This window comes from Tripterygium wilfordii, chromosome 21 (genome assembly GCF_013401445.1).
Source record: "Tripterygium wilfordii isolate XIE 37 chromosome 21, ASM1340144v1, whole genome shotgun sequence".
Taxonomy (NCBI): Eukaryota; Viridiplantae; Streptophyta; class Magnoliopsida; order Celastrales; family Celastraceae; genus Tripterygium; species Tripterygium wilfordii.
Genome location: NC_052252.1, coordinates 3,194,381 through 3,212,719, shown reverse-complemented (window position 1 = coordinate 3,212,719; position 18,339 = coordinate 3,194,381). Strand labels below are relative to the sequence as shown.

The 18,339-nt window shown below is 37.5% G+C and overlaps 3 protein-coding genes across 12 annotated transcripts; 1 reads left to right on the top strand and 2 right to left on the bottom strand.

Moving 5' to 3' along the window:
• Positions 1–237: 237 nt before the first annotated feature.
• On the bottom strand, positions 238–5,106 carry LOC119989260 (protein GRAVITROPIC IN THE LIGHT 1-like). Of its 8 annotated transcripts, none has more exons than XM_038834678.1 (4): positions 4,910–5,105; positions 3,380–3,435; positions 2,189–2,403; positions 238–2,034 (listed from the first exon to the last, which is right to left on the bottom strand). In XM_038834678.1, exon 4 carries the CDS (start codon positions 2,032–2,034, stop codon positions 658–660), a length of 1,377 nt encoding a protein of 458 aa, XP_038690606.1. In that variant the 5' UTR covers positions 2,189–2,403; positions 3,380–3,435; positions 4,910–5,105; the 3' UTR covers positions 238–657. The 8 variants fall into 8 exon arrangements, with proteins under 8 accessions (XP_038690606.1, XP_038690607.1, XP_038690600.1 ...); XM_038834679.1 differs by having other exon boundaries at positions 4,921–5,105; XM_038834672.1 differs by lacking the exon at positions 2,189–2,403 and having other exon boundaries at positions 3,636–5,106.
• A 3,973-nt stretch (positions 5,107–9,079) lies between these two features.
• LOC119989450 (protein transport protein Sec61 subunit alpha-like) lies at positions 9,080–12,924 on the bottom strand. 2 transcript variants are annotated; one of them, XM_038834970.1, is made up of 7 exons: positions 12,834–12,924; positions 11,735–12,104; positions 11,250–11,477; positions 10,741–11,095; positions 10,527–10,651; positions 10,234–10,369; positions 9,080–9,682 (listed from the first exon to the last, which is right to left on the bottom strand). In XM_038834970.1, exons 2-7 carry the CDS (start codon positions 12,076–12,078, stop codon positions 9,443–9,445), a joined length of 1,428 nt encoding a protein of 475 aa, XP_038690898.1. In that variant the 5' UTR covers positions 12,079–12,104; positions 12,834–12,924; the 3' UTR covers positions 9,080–9,442. The 2 variants fall into 2 exon arrangements, with proteins under 2 accessions (XP_038690898.1, XP_038690899.1); XM_038834971.1 differs by lacking the exon at positions 12,834–12,924 and adding an exon at positions 12,499–12,615.
• A 903-nt stretch (positions 12,925–13,827) lies between these two features.
• LOC119989397 lies at positions 13,828–18,312 on the top strand. Of its 2 annotated transcripts, none has more exons than XM_038834894.1 (7): positions 13,828–14,107; positions 14,391–14,474; positions 14,582–14,749; positions 15,325–15,495; positions 15,761–15,970; positions 16,967–17,058; positions 17,573–18,312. In XM_038834894.1, exons 1-7 carry the CDS (start codon positions 14,023–14,025, stop codon positions 18,218–18,220), a joined length of 1,458 nt encoding a protein of 485 aa, XP_038690822.1. In that variant the 5' UTR covers positions 13,828–14,022; the 3' UTR covers positions 18,221–18,312. The 2 variants fall into 2 exon arrangements, with proteins under 2 accessions (XP_038690822.1, XP_038690823.1); XM_038834895.1 differs by having other exon boundaries at positions 13,829–14,107; positions 14,406–14,474; positions 17,573–18,311.
• The last annotated feature ends 27 nt before the right edge of the window (positions 18,313–18,339 follow it).

Sequence of the window (18,339 nt, the reverse complement as noted above, 5' to 3'; positions counted from 1 at the left end):
AAAGAAACGGGAAAGTTACTACCTCAACGAGTAAACCACAGAGGCAAGCAACCGTGTCAAGTTCATCAAATTATGATTCCAATCATCCTAAACACCTCAAAGAAAATTATACCAGAGAGCTAACATCAATCCTGCATTTGCATAAAGGAATGATATACAAACGAATATTGCACCCAACCTTGAAGTCAAAAAACAAAGGACAATAAACAAAAGAAAAAGGACAAAGAGACGGAAAAAGATACATCCCAATCTGTCAAATAAACAGCAGGGAATCCAATGCCTACAAAGACAATAATCATCATATATATATCTTATTATTATTACTAATGTACATATCCAAACGTAGGGTGCATAACAGCTAAACAATTCCTCTGTACTTCGCCTAACATTAACAAAATTGAGGTGGCACAGTGGCAGTATCTTATAATTAAAAACCAACAAAATAGAAGTGTTATTCAAATGTTGTTTCCAACCCAACGGTCCACACGCTTTCTTTTTGAAAATGGCCACAGAATAATTTACCCAAAAAAAAGACAAAATGCTCAAGTGACCATGCATCAAAAGATCAAGACATGAGTATGACCTTTCATTTTATCTGATGTTGTGGGGTCCGGCTGCCCAAAGCAATTCTCTCCCATTTGATTGGCGATCTACGGTTCAACGAACCTGAGCTAAGTAGACCTGTGACTGTATGATGATTTTACCAATCTTGAAACCAGGAACAATTGTGAAAGCAACTCCTGGGTCAGATTCTTGTGCAGTAGTATCTGATGCAAGGAATGCTTCATCAGCAACAACTTCCATGTAGATGTCGGAGAATCGACGGCCTTTGCCCACTTGAAAGATTGATCCTTCAGGCTCGAAAGAGAAGGATAAGCAGTGGAGGAGATAAACCCACTTTGCCATTTCAGCAAATGAGACAAAGAATGTGGAATCTGAGAACTGACTGGACTTCACCAGGCTTCTTTGACTCAAATTGCCAAAAAATGATGATTCCATTTGGGGGTGAACGAGTTGCAAGTACTTGACACGACAAAATTCTGCAAATACTGAACTAGGCTTCTGGAAAAGATATTCCTTTGCTTTCACGGATTTCAATTCCAAGAATCTCCCGAAGAAGAGCATCTGCTGGTTTGTTTTCACTGCCAAAGGCTTCTTCTGAAGACCAAAGTTTGGCAGATGAAAACCATCGAACATTTTCTTGCATACGAACGATTCAAATGCAAAACATTTGTGGTCTGGTTTCCAGTAAACCACACCAGGTTGTATGGACGTGGCTGCTGCATCAAGATCCCAATCAGCTGCTTTCATCTCATCTATCATCAATCTGACAAAACTACGAATGGACTTAGTTGCGTAGCGAAGAACGGTAACAAAGTGGCTAGGACTTAACCGTGATTGATGAATATTGTCAAGCATAGACAGCTGTCCACTTTGATTCAGTCTCTTCCCAAGCAACCTGTTTTGTTTATTAGATTCCTCCAATTTCTCTCTTAGATATGTAATTTCAGAGTCCTTGAGTTTCGACTGAGATTCCAACTTTTTCCCCATAATCTCGTAGGTTTTTGCAACACTCTTCTGCTCCTGAATTTCCGCCAAGAGCATTGTACTCTCAGGTGAAGGATCAAACATTTTTTTCACGTAACATTGCTTCAGTTCAGAAAGGTTCTTCAACTCAGAAACTACCAATTCATCAGCAGCTTGAATCCCTTCAGAATCATAAGGGCACTGTGTGTACTGTAGCTGAGCATATGATGCTTTCACAGATGCAATGCTGGCAAACAACCTGGCAATAAGAGCTTCAAAGGCCACTCTCTTCTGAAACTCCTCATCATTTTCATCAACTGACAGAGGCTGACTATCTGTATTCTTAGGTTCATGCTTTTCTTCCTTGAATTTCTCTTGGAGCTTAACTTTCTGAACCCCGTCAACTGGACACACCCCAGTCGCTGTTCGGAGGTGAAGAACTTTTGTGAAAGTGCGCGCCAGTTTACTCTTTGTAGGAGTGACAGCTGATGGTTTTACAGAATCCATCTGCACTCGAAGAGAATGAGGACAGTGATATTTAGATGAACCAGGCAACAAAAATGAAACTTGCTCTCTACTAAGAAAATAGAAAAAGAGGGACTTGTGATGATGATAATGATGTGGACGTTGAAGCAAAGTGAAGAAAAGCAATATACTTTACCGCTTAGATCGAGGTCATCAGTGAATAATGGAACTTCTTTTTGTTCCTGTTCTTTTGTATCTATTTAAATTGCTTTTCTCTGATAGAGAAAAGGTAGAACAGAAAAAAAGAGAGGGGAAGGAGAAGGAGAAGGAGAAGGAGAAGAAGCTGCTTGGGGTAGAGACTCAAATCAGCCAAGATTTTAATCTTATGCTCAAAACTCCAAATGCTTGAACCTGACAGAATGGTAGACTAAGTAAGCACCGATATCCTAGACAAGGGGAATCAAAGCAACGAGATAAGTACAAGAATGAACAGATCTTATGTTCGTAGTTTAGACCACCAACCTTTCTTCTTTCTTCTTTCTTATTTCTTAATTCCATTTATTCGTAATTGGAACTTGGAATATGCCTATTATTCAATTCAATAATGTCTAGATAACAACTTTCTACTCAAATTTAATAATATTTGATAGCAATACGTTGCACTGCCAGAGTTTTCCTAATAACATTAAATTAAACTTTCAACAATGGAAAAAAAGAACATCTACAACTCTACGAACATGCGGCCCAGTGGGAGAGTTACATGGGTGCAACCTAATGGTCACGGATTCAATTTCACGAAACAATCGCTCCACATATTATATGGGGGTAAATTTGGCGTACATCCTGCTTGTCCTCCGACCCCACCCACTGCGGGAGCTTTGTGCATGAGAGTTGTTGCTAACCTTTTTCAACAATGTCTAAAATAAGTACACAACAATGCAGTAACTTGAGATCTTGAACCTGGGAGGCTTGGATAAGTCACATACATATGTATTCATGTATGCATACACAAGCATTTGCAACAAAGAAGCTTGTGGCCAAGAGGTAGCCAACAACTTACAGTTGCACAAGGTGCAAGGGTCGATTTCAGCCTCACTTGAAAATTTTAGAATATAGCGCGATTACCATATCAAACAAAAAAAGCAATAATACACAAGAATATGTGGATGAAAAAAAGGGTAAGGAAGATGCATATAGACCACAAAAATGTCTTCCCGCTGAAATTGGGACTCATATGTTTCATGCAAGAAAACTTGACAACTTAGAGGCATAATTAGTCAAGGCCACGCAAAACAGTCTAATGAGGTGCCCCAATATGTAAACATATCACGAACACTACATGATTAATGTTTATATTTCCATGGAAAAAAGGAAAAGAATGAAATACCTGATGCGTAATGTTTACATTCCCTACATCATCAATTCGCATGTCATGTGAAAATCCTACAGAAGCACAATATTATCATGGATAAAAAGGAAGAAATGAAAGAAAGAGAAATAGATATGACTCTTCCCATGGAACAGTTTATATAAAACCATGGTGGCCCATGGACCAGGGGACCACTACTTTTCAAAACAATTGAAAATTATTCTCAACTTGGCAATGTTCAAACCCACTATATTAGAAAAAAGTTCCATGGTACCTCCAACCAGAATTGATGTATTCAAACTACAAATCACACAGTTTGCTACTTCTTTTTTCTTCCTCTTTTCCCCATTTTTCAGTCAATTATAGCCTTTCTGATATGCACATTGAAACCACGATGTTAGCAACAAGGTCTACATGTCATGAGATATCAAACTTGACAATAAAACAAATCAATCCTTGGGTACTTCTTGGGGACCCCATTATAATGGGTTTCTGATCAGTATAGTCCTGCGATGCACCTATAACATAGACTATAGTGTGATCATCCTTGCATCCATTAAACTCCAATCGAAATTGAACTTGCCAAGATTCAATCGATTTACTTGATTGCAAGATTAAAAAGCCAAAAAAAAAAATTTAGGAGTTAAAATAACAACCTGGTTACCGTTTCAAGAAACTGGTCATGAACATCCATGTAATAGTTTCAGAAATGTCTGGACTCCATGCCAAAAACAAATATTTTGATAGCTCTTTCGGTATTTCCCGTAAATTCATGTGAACCTTCTATTGCAAATTTAATTCTAACATAGATCAAGATCATCTCCTCAAAAACACAAGTTCCTTCTGAAACCAGGAAAAATAAAGTAAAGTAAAACAGCGTTTATACAGCACCTTTTCAACACACACACGAGTCGGAGAATCTAAGCTAACTGTACATCAAATCTACATAAAGGTGCTTAATAGTTACTATTGGTTAAAAGTTAAAACAATACCCACATAAAATGTGAACCCCATGCCCAAGTGAGGGACTAGTTTACTAAGATTGGATCACAGGACCCCACTAAAAGAATAACATCATTCTTTTCATAGAAGACTTCAGTGGACACAAAAATCTTATAATAAAATGAAACCAATAGAAGGAAGCACAATCTGATACAGGAGAAATATGCCCACTAAACTCAATTGTTCTTGCAAACGCAAGAGGAGTTAAAGCCAAATTAGCAGTACTAATATCCATACCTTCAAAATTCTATGAGATGTCGCGAAACTTTAAACTTCTCTTAATTATAACATAAACAGGCTTCTATGTATGGCCGCTGACCTCTCCAAAACTATAACCACATAAAGAAACCCAAAACTATAACCACATAAACTTTTAAGGAAGACCCTTCAGAACCCAAAACTATAACCACATAAAGGAACCCAAAAAAACCATAAACACCACCATATCCTTAAACAACCGATCAATGATGAAAACAAACACAACGAATCAATAACACGAAGAAAATTAAATAACAGAGGAAGTATGTGAAGGAATTTCAGGCATACCAGTCCGTTACCTTGCAAGGAAAAATCAAAACTTTGATTGCAAAACTGTTGATATATTTAATGCCCGGAAAGTGCTTACATCCAAATAGAGACGGAGAGACAGAAACAAATACAGACCCCAAGAACGCTGAGAGAGCGAGAGAGCTCAGAGACAGTCAAAACAGAGCTGGAGAACGCGGTGAAAAGACCAAAGAGAACAATGTCGGACAAAGGGATCATTGGGAATTAAAACGGGGTTCAAAGAGAAGTCCTTGTCGATTAATTTCCTTACCAGTTGTGCCCTTCTACATTTAGCGTATTCACATTGCCGTTAACGGTTCATATTAGCATTTAAGGGAAAACTTCTGTCTGTGAAGGCGCACACAGTTACACATTTAAGTGGAAACGTGGCAATATTTAATGATTCATCCAAGTGTGGGTCCCATCACAAAATAAGTATTGAATATTGAGAGCACTTGTAATGGTGTAAGTTTTGTGTTTTGTTGACGTGGTTGTATTGGGAGACGTGTTTTGATAATGTGATTGTATAGGGAGATTGTGTTTTGATGTAGTTTTGTTGTGGACAATGGAGACATGTATATTGTTGGCCTCCATGTTGGGTGGAAATGAATAATGTCTAAGAACTTGTATTTTGTTGATGTGATTGTATTGAGAGACGTGTTTGACTTGACTTTTTATGTAATAGAGGTGTGACCCAATATTGATTTTTGTTGACCCAGTAAAACTTTTTTTTTTAAAAGGCCCATAGGTCATACACACTCTAAGTCATGCCCAAGGGGTATGAAGACCACCATAGCAGATGAAAACTACCCAAATCCCTACCCCTTATGAGAACGGAACCCTAGACCTCAACATCCCCTACCCCTGAAGAGAATGGAACCCTATACCTCAACATCCTGAGCAGACAACTTGACCAACCATGCTATCTCCAACAAAACTTATACCATTGCAAGTGCTCTGATAAATGATGTGCCAAAACACTTGTTAAGAATTGATTACAATACATCACAATATAACATGTATGATGAACACTCCATCACCTCGCTTTTGTACTAAAGCATTGTTACAATATATACTACATTCATATACAATGGGTTTAGGTATTGTCATGAAATAATATCCTTTTGAACTTATACTTAATAGTAATTCCTCACAAAAATCATTTATTTAGGATGACTTGGTAACCGAAAGTCCAATATTAGGTTATTTACACAAACGGATGGAAAAAATTGAGGAAGATCGAACAATTATACAATACATGTTGTATGTAACACGTTGGAGTATGGCATGGGTTATTTCAACGTCGTAATGCATGGTACTCGAACATTTGCTCGAAGCATTTTCTCCACTCCTTTTTATCTTGAAAAAGTAAGGGACACCTTGCGTCCTTGAACTGATAATCATCTTTTGACTAAGCTAGCTTCCTCCGTTCCACAGAACCAATAAGAGATAGTACATGAATATTCACCTGTTTTCCATTGAGATAGGTTGCCTTGGATTGTTAATTGAAATTAGAAGAGTATAGGGTGAATTATTTTACCTAGTATACCTTTGTTGGAATATATTAATGTCTTGTCAGACTGATGAGAATCCCACATTAAAAGATTGTGGGTTTGAAGTTTAGGTTATAAGGGAGGACAAAACTCCTATTGTCAACCTGAGTTTTCAATAGAGAATTAGACCCAAACTTGTGATGCTAGACTTGGGCCCCATCCCATGTGACTGGTATTCATCATTGGTGCTTTCATTGAGAGCGCACGCGCCTACGTGTAGCCCCGTGGATTGGCACTATCTTAGGCGAGCATGCCCCATAGCCCATTCATTTGTAGAGTTGGGTTAACAGACAGTGAGCCATGTCCATTGTGGGCGGGTTGGAAAGGAGAAAAAATATCGTTAAAAAGTAATTGGGAAAACCCTAGATCCACTGGATTTGGCAAGGCTATGTGACCCTGTCTCGTAAAACTTGAGGCGATAAGTGGGTCGTATGTCGAAATGGTACAGTCAGGGCCATACACGAGGTCGTGCATGCTCCCAAGGGGGAAGGATTGATAAGAATCTCACATTTGAAGATGGTGGTTTGAAGTCTAGCTTATAAGGGAGGATAAATCTCCTATTATCAACTTGAGTTTTCAATAGAGAGTTAGACCTAAACTTGTGAAGCTAGACTTGAGACCCCATCCCATATGATTGGTATTCATCACAGACATGAAACTTTAAGCCTTTAACACAAGAACAACACACATAGAAACAAAAAGGTAAACACACATGATACATTGATTCATGATATTTTTTTGTTCAAACCATCATAAAAGTCCTAATCAACAAATGGGCCTAAGAAAATCGACTAGGGCACAAGAAATCTAAGCCTCAGCATATCCTATTAATGATAAATATATAAAGTCAGCTTACCTGGCATTTTTAGGGTTTTTTTTTTAAAAAAAATTAACACTACCACTTATTATTTGTGGTCAAGAGCTTGGAAAGCAACATCATCATTGAAACTTGAAAGATGAAGTGAACATGACTCGCAAGTCACTCAAAGTATATTGGGATTAATTTTTCTTGGCCCCTCAAATATGATTTTTCAAGAAAGGTTTGTTTTTTTTTTTTTTTTTTTTTTTGCCCTTTCTGTTGTTATTGTTATGGTAGTCAAGACTCGAGATGATAATATTGACATGATTGCACATGGGGTGGAATGTGATAATATTGACTCATTAGTCATTTGTGAATATTGCCCTCAAATTTGTAATATTGACAAGATGTATGGCTATTATATTTTTAGAAAATATCATAAAGACAAATAAGGAGAAAGTTTAGTTGGCTAAGAGATTTAGGGATGACAAAAAAAGTTCTGGACATGAATTGCAATGTGATAATATTAATCCTATAAAGTTTGGAAATTATTTTGGTTTTAATTTTCAAACCTATTATGATTTAGGATTGATTTTAATTTTTGATACCGGATTTAGGGTTTTTCACGAGACCGTCCCAACAAACACACAATATATAAAAGTGAACAGGGCTTTGAAAATTGGCTTCAAGAAGGTGTTTTCGTCAAAAAAAAAGAAAAGAAAAGGTGAAGGTGTGAGACCAGGATTTCAAAAGCTACAAAATTGAGATTCTAATGAAGGTGAGAATAATGATCCAATCCCACAAATTTGGGTGAATCCAGCCCCTACCCCCCATTTTTAGGGTTTTGAAAGCCAAATCTGTGGTAGCCGGTACCGGTACTACTGGATACACCACTAGTTGCTGTTGCAGCCTGCAGCAATACAAGCACCAAGTTCCATCCCATCAAACCATTTGACATGGTAGAAATGGTATCCAATGGAAGAAGTAATAAGTAATTGATTGAAATTTAGGGGAAAAAAAAAAGGTATACAGGAAACATGAATTGGGTCAGGGTGGTGGTGGATTCTGAAAAGAACAGAGAGGAGGAGAAGCAGACAATGTTGGAAACTATTACATTTTTTCCATTACCCATTGAGGAACAGGAACTTACAAAGTCGTAATGTGCCATTTCATTCGAGCTGAGCAGCCTACCTTTGCTATAAAAGTGCGAGCTTTGGTGGCGTATTAGGCCTGTGCCCTGACCGAGAAAGTAGCCCATTTGATTACTCGATATGAGTTGGGTTTGGGATCCAAGAATTGAACCCGGACTGGAACAAGAAAATAGGCCTGAGATTCCATGCCCAACCAGGCCCGACCCGACACCCTGAGCACAGAAAATTTCATGAACAGTCCAGCATTTGATAACCCTCTCTAAATCACAATGAACCCACTTGATGTAGCACTCGCAAAACTGTTTTATGTTTGGGGCACAAGTGGGGAATGGGAACAAAACAGGAATGCTAGAATTCATTCAACCCTCTTAAGACATTACCAAAATATGAGAAATCAGATCAGTCATCACTGGAAACTGTTCATTCTCAAGATGGACGTTTCAATGCAGAAACGAACTCCAAACTCAATTTGCAAAAAAAGGCATTGCACAGTATCCACAAAGGATTATATGATTAATGCCGACTGCTAACAAGAAAAACAATGGATTCCTGACTTTGTAAGTTGAACAGCATTCTCTTACAAAGTAGCAACTAGCATCCATTGATTGATACTCCCGCACGTGAGCCAATCAAACAAAAAGAAATTAGACACATAATACCAACTACAGAAATGTATCCAATACTCTTTTCCATGCTGAACACCGAGATCACACTCACATGCCAATAATGAGAGCCAACAGACGAGTGCAAAATTCCTGACATTAATTCTTGAAATACTTCGACCAATAAAACCTAAAATCCAAACGATCCAGGAGTATTGCAGCCTTATAGATCCAATGAGGCATGCAACCATTGATAGTGCAGTACAGAACAGAGGTACTTCAAGTACCACTTGAGGTCACTCATAATTTTAAGAAACTACTCTAAAATCTAACCTCAAAGCTTTGGTATCAAGAGAAAAAAAAAACTACATACACTAAGCGAGCCAAACTCCCGGGGAGCTTGTTGGCGCCATCAACGTGCTTGTAGCTTAGAAACCAAAGAAACCAAGTTCACTAGCCCTCTCCTTCTCAAATGTCTCAAAGTACTGATAAATGATGGTGACAGCAAGAAGAATCCCCGTCCCTGAACCAATTGCACCCATGAAATCGGCCAGCACCGTCAGAGCACCAATGCACATGCCTCCAAATGCTGCAGCTGTGGGTATGTAACGGTTCAACTCTTTCTGCAAGTTAGCCTCCCTATGACCAGGCATAACCATTTGTTGCTCCTGGAAACAAAAGCGGAAAGATGTGATCAAACTCGGTCAGGCAGGCTGACAAATATGTTTAGCCAAAACAATGCACAATTTACTATAGATGCTATGCAGGCAGGCTGACATTCTAGTGGTGCCATTGAACAGTTCCCTCACTTCTCCCAATATTTCTATTGCCTTGTATGCAACTAAAACTATTACAGATTTACCTGTTTTGGCCCAGTTAACAAATATGTTTTATATTTACCCTTCTTTGTTGATTTGTTCTCTCTGTCATTTCAAAAACAGAGTTGGATAATCTGGTGGACCCAAGATAAGTTGATGGTATCCTATACAGGTATAATATAAATATAATACCACTAAAGAAACACTACTCAAGGAAATAATAATACAACAATTAACATAATAACAATAACACCAACACCAACAAGAAAATCAACAACACACCATGTTCCAAACAATCGGGCATTTGAAGAATAAAGTTTGAAGCAAAAGGGGGATAAGCAAAGAGAACAAGTAGGGGGATTGATCAAATGCAAAGCAAAAGCGAAAGGGATGGAGCATACCCTAAGCTGCCTGGCAACATCTTTGGCAGATGATCCAGAAACTTCAATCCAAGTTTTTGAGAAGAGTGCACAAGCTGACAACATGAATACAAGATAGAACAGTGCATGGAAAGGATTGGCCGCCATATCAGCTAAGCTGGAAAAACAAACAAAAAATTGTGATTGATTATCACTTATCAGCATCAGTTCATATGCAGAAGAAGCAGAACCTTGGGGGTAGCTAAGTATTATTTTCTAACTATTGTAAAGAAAGCATGATTGAACAAAGTTATATAAATGAAAATGCTAAATACCTTGATGGTGGTGTAATATAATATGCAATGCCACCAACAGGGACAGATTGACCATTGTACTCAGATTCCTTCCACTTACCCAAAAGATCTACAATAAAATTCCCACCATACTTCCTATAGAGCAACTGCAAAATCGCAAATCATGACACTGACTAATTGGTAACTGAGTACAAGTCATCTTTAACTTGCAATCACAACCATGACATTCTAATACCTGAGAGATGAAGTAAAGGTTGGATACTAGTGCAGACTGCAAAATGATGGGCATGTTAGAAGTGTAGAACAGCTTGATTGGATAAGAACCCTGCTGCCCACGAGCATTTTTTGACCTTACAGGCAGAACCACACGAAACCCTTGAAAGTAGATAACTATTAAGAAGATCAAGACTGTAGCAAGCAGATTTGTCACATTCGGCAGATTCTGACGATAGAAGGCCTCTCGTAAAGCACGAACCTTGTCTGTTCGAGTTATCAATAGATGGAATAACGCAATAACAGCACCTTCAAATTCAGCTCCTCGGCCACTGTTTATGGTGGTGGGGCTGAATGCTTTCCAGATAATGTTTTCACTGCAAAATAAAATGGGCCAAATAACATATCGAATTGGTAATAGAATCCAAGAAAACACAATAGGCTCATTACCATGTTTTTTTAAATCAGTAATTGATTTTTCGAGGAAAAAGATCAACAGTGGATCGAGAGAAAAAGAACCATTTAACTCACCAGATATTCGTTGCTATGAAAAGGGAGATTCCAGAGCCAAGGCCATATCCTTTCTGAAGGAGCTCGTCTAAACAGATCACAATTATACCAGCAAAGCATAGCTGAATGATAATAATAATGGCATTCCCAACACCAAGTTGGCCAACACTGCCATACATTCCCGAAAGAACATATGCAACTGCTTCACCAATAGCTATGAGGATACCCAACAGCTTTTGTGCACCATTCCTAAGAGAAAGAAATCCACCGTCAAGAATATAAGATACAGCACAATATGCAGAAGCAAGTGCTACTTGAACAAATAATGAGGAAAAGCTCAAATGAGGTTATGAATCTAATTCATAGTCAACACACACAATGTAAGCGGATAGTCTAACACAACAACAATATTTTAATAAAGAAAAGGGTTCAAAGAAGTTAGAGGACGCATCCAACATATATAGTTAAGACACCCCAAAAAAATTTGTGGTCCAAATACTACTTACAGCAGGGCACGATCTTCGCGTACATTATTGTCCACTTCAATAATCTTTGACCCAGCAAGAAGTTGCATTACCAACCCAGATGTCACAATTGGTGTGATACCAAGCTCCATGACAGTTCCCCTGTTGGAAGCCAGAATAACACGCATCCAATAGAATGGATCGGCGCCGGTTGTAGAGTGTATGCCATACAGTGGTAATTGACTGCAGACCAAGAAAATGAAAAGAGAGATCACAGTGTAAATGACCTTCTCCCTGAATGGAACTTTTCTGTCAGCGCTCTGAACTTCCGGTAGAAATGCAAGAAAGGGCCTCACAAGATGAAGCACCCTAAATCCACCTCCCATTTTATTGCTTCCAAACTAAATCTAACCTGCAATACCAAAGATTATCAAATGAAATTATCAAACCTGATTGAGTCAGAAAGCATCAAATGATCAAACTTTTCGCATTGCTTTTACTGCTAAAAATGTAGCAAATCAATTTCATGTGATCAAGGAAGTCAAAATCGAGATTTTACCTAAAATCTGAAAGGGACCCTAAAATTGGAATCGTAACATATTCTGTAGAATCAAGTATAATTACCAATAATATAATGCAAAATATAGACTAAAGGAACATAAATTTTTTTATGTTCACAATAATCTAATATGATGTAATACTTGAACAAGGAGCAAGATCTAGCCCCCTCCTTCAAAAAATTAAGCATATAATCACAGAAATTATTAAAAAAAAATTCTCATCATCTGGAAAGAAAAGAAAAAAACCTTCAAAGAAAATATTTAAAGCGGTATCTACTTCAGCTTCAGGTATCCTTCATCATCTTTTTTCCCGGCTTTTCAAGCTAATCATAATTACCAACAAGATCTGATATATTTGATAAAACAAACGTTCAACGAATATTTATCGAAATTGCCGATTTCAAGAAACATAACATCGAGAAATTAAGAAAATGAACAAATCGACCAACATCTACGCAATTTGAACAATGTTCCAAGATTTTTCTAATCAAACAAGAATCATAAGAAGCATAGATGCAGCATAAATCGGAGGTAGATGATAATCGATGAATAAAAAGGATAAAGCACAAATATTTCCGTACCAACAGCAGATGCAGGATCCTATTGACGCGTTTCTGCTTCGAAGCTTTCTCCTCCTCGTGTCGTTTCGGTAGGGTAAAACCCTAAACGATCCTTACTAGTCGGCTGATTTATGGACAATAAATATGGGCCAATTTAGTGGGCCGTGCTGCACAGTATCTGAGTGTAATTGAACCCTATCAACCGAAAGAGGAAGGCCCTGTTAATATAAAAAGGCTGTTATTGAAGGAAAGCCCATCTATAACAGCACGGCCCACTAAATTGGCCCATATTTATTGTCCATAAATAAGCCAACGAGAAATGAATAAATACCCATTTATAAATAATGATAATAATATAATAAATCCCTTTAAAAATATATATATAATAAATCAAATTTTTACTTGATTTATATATATATGTATGAAAATTCTCAAGTGAGGGATCCCTCACTTTATTTAAAATGAGGGATCCATCTAACACCATTCATTATGTGTAAGTGTGGCCCTCACATGTGATGGGACCCACGAGTGAATGGTGTTAGATGGATCCCGCACTTTAAATAAAGTGCGGGATCCCTCACCTGAGAATCCCTCTATATATGTATGTGTACAGGGAGGATTAGAGAGCAAGGACACAAATATAAAATATATATATATATATATATATATATATGTTTGCGTGCATGGGGCTTGTTAGTGGGTTAGCGTACTAGGTCTCGATTCAAAACTTATTCTATGGGGTGCAAGTCTGTCAATTTAAAATTTACGCTCCCTCAGTTATTGAGGTTGGGTGGTTTTTTATTTTTTTTTGGGTGGTTCTTTAGTTAATACATATATATATAATTTAATATATCCTTTAGATTTGTTATTAGAGACAGTTTGCTTATGGTATAAAAATCTGCTTATATTAAAGTTTAAAATATACTTTTTAAGTTTTTATCTTTTCAAAAGAAAAAAAGAAAAACTGTTTAATTTGCTTTCCTCGAAAAACCAAAATAAAACTAGAAAGAGAAGGAAAGTAAAAATCCAAAAGCTGTCCTGCACTCTACTGTAGCTCTCGAACTCGAAGTACTGAACCAGCAGGTCCAGCACAACACAACCCACATGTCATATGCACCTAAACAGCGTACGCTTTGTTTCTTGAGAAAATCTAGCCCAGAAAATACGGCCTTTTCTTTCTCGCTCTGATTTCTACTTGGTTTGGAGAGCCATGAGAGCTTTTCTCCTCTATCTTTCTGTTGTTGCTATTTTGTTTGCTTGCACATTTCAGTTTCAAGCTCATGGTGCTCCTGCAGGTAACAAATAGCTTTTCTTCTCCAGTGGTTTTAGATTCTTTGATCTGTTTGGTTATTGGGTTGTTTTTGTTCTCCTCAGATTCTTCTTCCTTTTGTACTTGGATTTATTTTCCTTAATATACTAATTAGATTTTTCATGGTCACATAATTTGTTTGAATCTGTGATGCTTATTGTTTTAATAGAACTATGTACGCAATAATTCTGTTCTGTATGTTCTCCCACTTACACTCATTTGGTTTTCAAATAATTCCAGTCTTTTTCACTTGTTTTGCTGTAAATAAGATTTTGGGTATGCAGGACCTTTGATTAAACACTTGTCTTCTCTGCTGAAATGGACCAGGTCAGCTACCAAAACACCCCAACAAGGTTTGTTGAATTTATGGTTTTAGTTTTTTGGCTATTTAATGTGATTTCTGTCATTTACCATTCTGATTTTTTAGTGATTGAATTTTGTGTATTTTATTCTTTTACAGATGGGAATGTCCTTCAATTTGAGAATGGGTATCTAGTGGAGACTGTTGTGGAGGGAAATGAGATCGGAGTGGTTCCTTACAAAATTCGGGTCTCCGAGGATGGTGAATTATTCGCTGTTGATGCTATTAACAGCAACGTTGTCAAAATCACGCCCCCACTGTCCCAGTGTATAGTTTATCATTCCCTTTCCCCAGAATCTTTTCTTACACTTAAAACTGCTCCCTTCCCTTTCCAGTGAATTGGGAGAAAGGAAATGATATGAAAGTCTTGGGGGGTTTTCATTAACATATTTTCTTCCACTTAAAAGCTGCTCCTTTTTGTTTCCATTGAATTTGTAGAAAGGAAATGATATCAAAGTCTTGGGTCCATAACATTTAGAATCAGATAGATAAATGGATAAACTAAACTCAGTTTAGTAAAACAATTGGTAATCATGGAATTTAAAGTAGGATTGAAGTTTTTTTTTTAAAAAGCGAAAGTCGGATTGAAGCTATTGTGATCTCTTACTTTTCTTGGTGTCCTTAGCAACCAAATGTAGGTAATTGCTTTGACACTTGAAACTTGGGAATTCTTAATTCGTATGTGTCCTGTATTTCAGCAATTATGTATGCGGGTGAAGTTATGTTACATCTACCAACTTAACCTTTCTAGTCCATTCGTTGGTATATGGAATGTGTATCACTATCTCCATGAATTTGGACAAGAGTTTAGCTCTTACATGATACTTTTTGGGGTTTTGCAGATAGTAGGGCAAGACTTGTTGCTGGGTCATTTCAGGGTTACACAGGGCATGTTGATGGAAAACCAAATGAATCTCGTTTCAATCGTCCCAAAGGCATTACTATGGATGACAAGGGGAATGTGTATGTTGCTGATACATTGAACCATGCCATCAGAAAAATTGGAGATGCTGGTATCTGCCACTCATCTTAAATTGTGGTCTTATAAACTTACAGTGACCTAAAATAGAGTTATTTTTATTAGCTTTTGTACCTTAAGGAATCATCATTATGCTTTAAGACAGATTCGTACAAGGTTTTGGATGCTTTTAATTACTAACCTTTTACATTAGAAGTTCTAAGACCTCCTTTGTATTGAAAACTTTATTGTAATTTGTTGTGAGGGCGCAACTGTACATTCTATGTAAAGTAAAGTTGCTTACTTAAAAATGTGGCCAGGTGTTACAACCATTGCTGGAGGGAAATCAAATGTTGCTGGCTATAGAGATGGGCCTGGTGAGGATGCAAAATTGTCAAATGATTTTGATGTGGTATACGTTCGGCCCACCTGTTCACTGTTGATTATCGATAGAGGAAATGCTGCTCTTCGACAAATCTCTCTCAACCACGAGGAGTGCGATTACCAATCCAGTTCTATTTCAGCCTCAGGTTTGGTTCTTATAAATTGTAATTTACGTGTTTATTTGTGAAATTTTTTGCTTTAGTTTGTTCTTACAGCAAGCCTGATGCTATGTGTTCGAATACAGGGTGCCTCTTATTATTTATTTGTGGGTGTACTTGCAGTTTCTGCTAAATTCAAGGTTATCGATGTCTATCCGAGTACCTTCTAAGTTATTATGCATATGCATGTGCATTCTGCCATGCATATGCATATGCAAAGAAATAAATTGGTTCATTGGTTTATGAGTTAAGTCCATGTTTACTTCAGCAGCAATATAATGGGAATGAAATTCACTTTTTGTGTAATTAAATGTTCCATATTTCTGTTGGACTGAGCTTAAGGAGTATCAAGTCGAATGACATCTGCTGCACCGGTTGATTAGCATTCAAGTTTTGCATTTCATAATGAAAACATGTTCTTCACATCAACTGATTAAATATGCTAGGAGTGCAATAGAAGCAACATTCCAGCTATCGGAATTTTCTAGGTTCTTCCATCATTGTTTGGATTCCCTCTCTCCTTTCTTTATTTATATCATGAATCATGGGGTCACAGTCAACCCTACCTATTCCTCAATTTTCTACCAGTTAGTAGCATTTTCCTCTTTCCTGTATTGAAGAAATGCTAAATCATGGCATAGACCATACCAAAAAAATGAGCCAACTATTTATGTGTTACAGTTTGTATTTGATGATCCTACTCGGCTGGTATTAATTTACTGTCCTTTGTTGACGATGGAACTAATAATCACATTGTTCTGCATTTACATCGGAAGTTCTGTTCAGCATATCATGCACTTTTGGTTAATTTTTGGATCGTATTGTTAAATAGTAGTTTTAAAACTTTATCTACGGTGCTTATAACATGCGTAAATAACTCTCTAGAAAATTCAAAATTGTTGCTTAAGATGTCAAGGTGTGACTGTTGTACGTCATTGTTTCAGGTTGCTCTATACTGAAACATATTTCTTTGGTTTTTGGCAGACGTTTTTATGGTTGTTGGTGCTGTCTTGGTTGGATATGCTTTCTGCATCCTGCAGCAAGGGTTTGGGCCTTCTTTCTTTGCAAGAACCACTGTAAGTATAATTTTTGAATGCCACATCCAGAATTTGTTTGCTCAGCTGTCAGCTTAGAATGCTTACAACTGTTTCACTGCTTAGTAGTGAACTTAGAATCTTACAAGTTACAACTCTTTTGAACTTAATAGTCCTTCAAAGTTATGTCAACAGCCTGGAATTTGAGTGTCCCGAAAACATTATTTTCTCTCGTTTTGCATTCTCGAAAAAAATAAAGAACAAAAGAAAAGCCTCCTTTTAGCTATATTTTCCATGAGGCCAATGAAGGTTTGCTGATAACTTATATATGGTTTCGGAGTGTATCGTTGTTTTATTTTTGCTTTGGTCATGGCCTACTTATTCTTTACACTATTACTAAATAAATCGACAGTATTTCTGCTTTGTCCACTCTCTGGTGGTTTTAGTCCTAAATGTTTCCTTTCTGCCATCGTGCCTACTTAGACCTGCATGTCCGCTGCTACATACCCTTTTTTCACATGCTTATTCTTGGCCTAATTTAATGCCTGTGATGCAGCAACAAACTTCAGAAAGTGAATATAAGGATCAAACAAGCAAGGAGAAACCCTCTTCTGTAATGGACAGCATGAAAGAGGAACCTGGGTGGCCATCATTTGGACAGCTTATCATCGATCTGTCTAAACTTGCAGTGGAAGCTTTGGGTGGTGTTTGCCTTTATTTCGTCCCTTCTCGATTCAGATCAGGGGGATCAAAGAAAGGCCTTACACCATTGAAAGATCGCTTAAAGTTGCCTGAAGATGAAGCTGAGACTCCATTAGTTCACAGACAGAGCACTTTTCCCTCTCTTTCTGAAACCCGGCAGGTCAATGCAGCTAATGCTAGTGATAAATATTCAGAAGCAAAGGCCCCAAAAATCAAATCAGCTAGTTTTAAGGATCCGTCCGTGTCAGGCAAGCACCGATCATCTAAGCGACAAGAATATCCTGAATATTTCGGATCAGGTGAAGTGCCTTCATATACAAGGTCTAAGACTCAGAAAGAAAGGACACGACATCGTCAGCGAGACAAAAGTGGAGAGGCAGGTGTCAATGCAGTTGGTGCAGAGACGAAACCTGTTGACATGAATCCAGTGAACTATGAAAACCCAAAGTTCAATTATAATATCAGGAGCAAGTATACATCTGATCATTCCTACCGTTATTGAAGAAAAATGCCTTGATGCTTATTATTTTTGCCTTGGCCTTGAGCTGGTTTTGTGCTGGGCATGTTTTCATATGAATACTAGAGATCTTTAATGATGAATTGAGTCATATCTCCAAACAA